Here is a 6251-nt window from a genome sequence, read left to right on the forward strand (position 1 = left end):
GCTTTCATCGCCCTTAGGGGATTAACCGGGGGAAAGAAGATCCACCACAAATTGGGTGAGCACATACATATGCATAAAGGTACAAAAGCATAGTAACACGTACAAACAGTAATACATAGCAACGAAAAAAAAAAAAAAAAATGTCACGCAACCACATTGCTCACATGTTGTTCTTTTTCCCACCGCGTCGTATAACCATTTGTTCACGCAAAAATTGCAAGTCAATTTTTAGAAAAAGATTTTCTCTCGAGAGTGTGCCATATTGGACTTTGGCGCATATTACGCTTTGGTGGAAGTGTCGTATTGTTTTTTTTTTTTCTCTCACGACGTGGGAAAGACACTTCCGTGCGTGCCATGTATGTACACTAAATTATCGCTCTATAGCACATGCGGGGAAAGAAGCTAAATGGTAGGCATAAATCTAAAGCCAAAGGAATGCAAAAATAAGGTAATCTCTATCCTTACGATTTGGTTCTGTTCCCGTTTTTGTTGTCTTTTTTGTTTTCCTTTGTTGTTCTCCTTTTACTTCTCCTTTTTTGTCCTTCTCAATTTATTTTTTTTTTTTTTCCCTTTGCCTCTGTCCGACAAAATGTCGCACCTTTCCCGCGTTCTCGCCTCATTGCTGGTCCTGCTTAATTTTGCCACTCCAGAGGAAATTTTACCAACAAAGGAGACAGACAGCCCTATTTTTTACTATGGGTTTAAATACATTCGTGCATAGGCACTATGAGAGTGTGGCCTAATTATGATCCCTGACGCGTTAAGCATTTCATGTCCGGTTTTATCGACCCGCGTTTCTTCCTTTTTTTTTTTTTTTTTTTGCAGATTCATAAATAATGAGGGGTATCAGCATTACCTGCCGTCAAGGTATTCCAACGTGTTGAGAGATGTAAGGATAGAGGAAATTAAAAAATGGTGGCCACTTTTAACGATGTCTAACTATTTATAACCGCCTCTGTTATTCCTTCTCATTTCTTGCACTCCGCGCTTCCCCTGTTCGAACAACTCATTATCCCCAAAACACCGTTCACCCTTAAAACCGCCCTTTTATAGAGAGACTCAATAAGGGTGTCCTGCAATAAAGGCTACACCGTAGCAGTCAGAAAGGCGTCCATAATAGACCTGAACGAGGAAGGTTAACTGGATGAATCTTTTCTCTCTTGAATGACCTCCCTCTTGTGGGTGCCATTACATCTACACAAGAGCAAATTTGGAAAAAAAACATCCATGTGCCAATCTTCCTTTTGCGTCTATGTTGTGCTTTGTATTTTTTGGACAGGGGTTCATAAAGCACTTTAAAAATAGGAGGCTTACTTAACACGCACCGTTCAGCAACAACACATGCACTTGTCGTCTTCTAGGTGCTGCCCCTCCCTCACTGATTACGTGCCCCTCTTCCATTTCCCCGTTTCATCAGAAAATGACTACACAAATATGGCAAAGGAAATATGCTCCAAGAAGGAACAATGTCAGGTGTGAAGAGAGAACCAAATGGACAAATAAAATCACTAGAGGAATAGCAAATGAGATAGAAAAAATGGGAGAATAATACTGAACCCCCCTCAGCTACACACCCCTTTTTGTAAGATTCACAAAAGTAAACTTTTCTTCTCATTTTAAGATCGACGTGCGGAAATTTAAGAGGAACACTAAGAACCCCCACCTGGACTTTTCTTCAGAATTGACCATAGAATACATCTGCATGAGGTCTGAGAATAATTTTTCGCTTTATCCTTTCTAGGAGAACTCACACGACAATGCGTGGAAAATATTCCTAGTTAATTTTTACCCATACTAACTATCACGAAATAGTACTAATGATTTTCCCTCCTCATTTCAGTTCTTATAAAAACCTCTACGATGGAAACGCCTTCCACCAAGGAGTTACGCACAAATACCTTGTGTAATACTTTTTCTTCTCACTGGCAAAAATGCGCCCCGATGAGGGTTGCCCCATACTATGCACACATACATACACATATACGTATTTGCTTATGCTCATTGCAGAGTGCGGGACCAGTCTCTGGGTAATGTGAATATATAAGGAAGCAAAACAGTCAGCCTGATCAGTGTGAAGAATACGAGTATATACCACTGACACATCGGAATGGCCCACTTACCCCCTCAGCGTGCGCTCAGAACAGTTGTGAAGGGACAAAGTTTATGTCCATTTCGAAGGCCTTAGAGGCGTGCACCTTGAACAACTGTAAATACGTCATATGGAACGATGAGGATAAAAGGGCCGTTATCCACACTGGGGACAATTTGGACGTAATGATCACTGAGCGAAATGACACAAAATGAGAACTCACTCGAGAGAGTATCAAAGTAGAGGAAATTTATCCAAAATTTTAATATGGCATGATAAACACAATGAATGCTTTACGGGGTACACACAAATAAAACGTTCTTTCACTCTCACCAGCATTTCGTAGAAAAGATAAACAACATAACGTATATGAATCCCGCCAATTTTTACACCCCGGGATATGCAACCTTCTTAAATTATATGTCTATCTGCGACCATGTTTTGAAAAGCGCGCCCTACAATTTGAGCACCTCCAAATCTGTGGACGTTTGCTCCCACTTGGATTGTGACTACTTCACAAGAAGTAACTCCCCAGAGGGTCGTCATTAATGCGACTTATAGTATCACCTTCTATGTTATTGCTATACAAACATTTGCAACAAACGGAGGGGGGAACAATTTAACGCCATTTCTTTCTTAAAACTTCATCAGGCTTTGCTGGATCCATCAGATCCCTCAGCAATCACGGGAACGGCAAAACTTGGTAAGTCGCAAAGAAAAAAAAAAAAAAAAAAAAATATATCGTAAAGAAAGCAGGAATACACATTTATGCACCCTTCCCGAATATCCATTTTCATTTCCGCAGGTTCTGCCAGGGGTACATTTTGAAAAGAGAAAATGCAGACAGAACACTACACCTATGTGTGCATATTTACACGGGCAAGTTGTGCCGATGCTCCACTACCTAACGAACGAATGCCCCACGCAACACTCTTCTTCGCAGCTTCCCCACGATTATCCCAATGGACGGATTTGTCACAAGTGTTAAATTGAGCAAATTTACTTAAAAGGAATATTCTCATGTTCGCACTTATTTTACCGGTATAAAGTGTATACCACATTCTACATTTATTAGTGCATGCGTTTCGTATGTTTATACCTACGCGGAGGATGCCTCCGAGCGGATCGCTTTTCTTTTCTCTTCCACTTTTTGGCAATTTGTGTCAACGGGCGCATACATGTGACGCCATTCCACTATGGTCTTTTTAAATAAAACGCAAAAGTGTTTAACTGTAACACGTGATGCAACATTTGGAACGCGCAAGGGGTGTCTTAAAGAAACCAGAAAAACTACAGACAAAATTATCTCCCCTGTGTTTGTTTCATGTGCACAGACAGACTGAGCGTGTTTCCCTCAACACATAACACATTTCAACATTGGCTTTGCGGGTAGCATATTACTTCCTCCCAAACAGTTTGGCACCATTTTCGGCGTGTTATTTTTTATCGCCCAAATGTATACCTTCAAGTGGAGTACCCATCTGGGGAATTGCATAAATTGAAAATTCAATTCGCGAGGATAAAAATTTTTCTACATTTTTAAAGAGTCAACGAGAGCCTTTCCGCATGCTCCGCTGTGAGCATTGGTACGTGAGGCGTAAATTATTTGTGAATCCTTTTCCACTAGTTCACGTTCCATTTGTTCCCTCTACTATGGAAGTACTGATTTTTTTTTTTTTTTCCCCACGTTATGGCACCTTCCCAGAAAAATAAAACTATACAGTGTAGGTACACCACGGATGCGGAATTTTAACAACTCACCATGTGCGAGTACCATTAAAAATAATAATATTTAACCGTTTCCTGATATTTATTTATTCATTTTTTTTTAAGTTTAAAAAAAAAAATATATTGCACGTACGCATTATATATCTATATGCTTCCTCATTCCTACGTAGCCATTTTGCCCATGCAATTACGCACACAAGTATGTACATATATATAATACATGTAACTGTACGCACGCGCGATGTGTACGTACAGGTGGATCCCACTTTACAAATGACCCGTTCACAATGCTTCTATGGTTTCCGTTTTGGGCTCCAGAACAGAAATGTTGTCGGGCAAAATGGATGGCAATCCGGTCTTCGAGTCAACAGCAGTGGGTAACATAATCTTAACCTTAATACCTAGGACTCCTTGTTTTAGTTGTGCTGATCTAGTAGCCGTGTTAACAAATCTTTTGGATGGCTCTCCAGTGGATATTAAGTAACCATCACGGAATTTCATACTCTTAGCTCTCTGGGCTCTTAATTTACCAGACACAATGACTTCACATCCCTTGGCGCCTGACTCCATAATGTGTCTGAGGACACCATAACATGCACGTCTGACTGCCAATCCTTTTAGTAACTTATACCTGAGTGACTCTGCTTGTGCCATTGCACACAGTCCTCTGTGCTCTACTCTCTCGGCAAACAATTCAACACTGTTTGTCGACTTGTTGAAGAATCTTTTCTGGACCAGGGATGTGAGTTCTCTGATTCGCCTTCCCTTATCACCTAGCACTTCCCTCGTGCGTGTGGCCCTAATGATAACTTCCGTCCTGTGGTGAGAAAAAAAAAAAAAAAAAGGACATAAAATACGGCAACTTCTCAAGGGCACACTAATATCTATCGATGTGTACAAACGGTTAACGCAGTTTGTTATGAAACATCTGTTTGGTGCACTTCCAATTTGGTAAATTCGATAGTGGAAATGTGGGAAAATACACATATGCTCATATGGGACCGCACATAGGGCTTCTAGATGACGCTCCGCTCTCCATACCTTATCGGGGTGACCCTGACTTCTACGCCTGAGTACCCATCCTCGGCTAAAATTCTGGCCAAAAATTCATTCAACTCAGCTTGGAAAACACCATCGTTGATAAATTTTCTCTTTTTCGATATCTGTGGAAAGGGGGAGGGAATTAAAAATGGAGATAATTTAGCAGCCCATCAAACGCTAGCGGAATTGCAACTCTGCGAGGTGCACCCTAAAAGGTACATTTCAACATATACGTGTCTGTGCATATATGCACCTCTCCCCTTTTTATCACTCATATAAGGGGAAAATTTTAGTTCTTCGCCTCCAGCATGCTTTGGCATTATGGCAGGCACACCTAAGGCTGCCTATGCGCATTGCATCTATGGCTCTCAAATGCTTATTCTTTTTCAGAATGGAGAATATGCATGTAGGTGTGGATGTACGCCCCCGTGACAGGGATAAAAAGGGAGAAACAACTCATACAACGGGGTTTGTATTTCCCCCAATTTTTTACGTAATCCATCTCGCCGTACAAATTGCTGCGTATCAATATGCATAAAATGCAGCGAACTCACAAAACTCTCATTTTTATCCTATGTAGGGTAAAAATACGACTATTCTGTTCACTCATCACATGAGCATTTCATGTATGTACGTATTTTTTTTATTTAAAACTTACAGGAGCTGACATCTTGTATGCTGATTTTGTATTTGTTCAAATTGGTTTGTTCAGTTAAAATGGGATTCTGTCGCAAATGCCACTTTGGAAAACGCTCTTTTAGTTTTCTCAACTTTCGGGAAGTTTGAATCTTTTCAGCAAGGAAGATCTTGTTAAATGGAAATTTTTTTCAATTTTTTTGACGTTTTAAATTTCCTAAATTTTGTTGCGAATAATGCATACCTCATCACATGGCTATCCTATGGATTTTATATTTTCGTGTCATTGTTCGTTGGCGTGTTTTTCTTGCCTTTTAAAAGGAACGTTTTTTAAAAAGAAAAATTAATTTTTTTTTTTTTGCGCGAAAGTTTGGAAAAGTATGCCGCGAAAACGTGTACATAAGAATATATCCAAATAATAATTTTTTGAAGTGAGTATAATGCAATGCTCGAATGGGATTATTATGCATCCCTCAATATACATGTAGCCCTGCACCTCTTGCGGCAGCAGGCTCATGTAACATATGTATTATATACGTAGTAGCCTGGTCGACAGGTATCACCCTTAGCGCAATTCCTATAGGGAGCTCTCTACATATTTATGCACGTTACAAAAAAGATACACAGAAATGCGATGAATTAAATGTAGATAAAGAAAAAATTTATATGAAAGTTCCATTCCTCTGTTGCTTATTTTACCTTTTTTTAAATAAAGGGCAAATAAAATTTTTTTAAATTTATCAGCCTTTTCACATTT

The 6251-nt window shown here is 39.7% G+C and overlaps 2 protein-coding genes across 2 annotated transcripts; one reads left to right on the forward strand and one right to left on the reverse strand.

Moving 5' to 3' along the window:
* Positions 1-466: 466 nt before the first annotated feature.
* PCOAH_00044510 (Uncharacterized protein) lies at positions 467-2790 on the forward strand (the record flags this gene model as incomplete). Its single annotated transcript, XM_020061235.1, has 10 exons — positions 467-699; positions 826-889; positions 1054-1135; positions 1418-1473; positions 1622-1707; positions 1841-1903; positions 2008-2027; positions 2129-2271; positions 2426-2612; positions 2741-2790. Coding segments are annotated over 10 exons (861 nt in total), but the record flags the coding sequence as incomplete, so codon positions are not given.
* Positions 2791-4004: 1214 nt separating this feature from the next.
* Positions 4005-5528, reverse strand: PCOAH_00044520 (40S ribosomal protein S3; the record flags this gene model as incomplete). Its single annotated transcript, XM_020061236.1, has 3 exons — positions 4005-4634; positions 4859-4980; positions 5517-5528. The coding sequence occupies 3 exons, from the start codon at positions 5526-5528 to the stop codon at positions 4100-4102; spliced, it is 669 nt and encodes a 222-aa protein (XP_019916126.1).
* Positions 5529-6251: the final 723 nt, after the last annotated feature.

This window comes from Plasmodium coatneyi, chromosome 12 (assembly GCF_001680005.1).
Source record: "Plasmodium coatneyi strain Hackeri chromosome 12, complete sequence".
NCBI classification, from domain to species: Eukaryota; Apicomplexa; class Aconoidasida; order Haemosporida; family Plasmodiidae; genus Plasmodium; species Plasmodium coatneyi.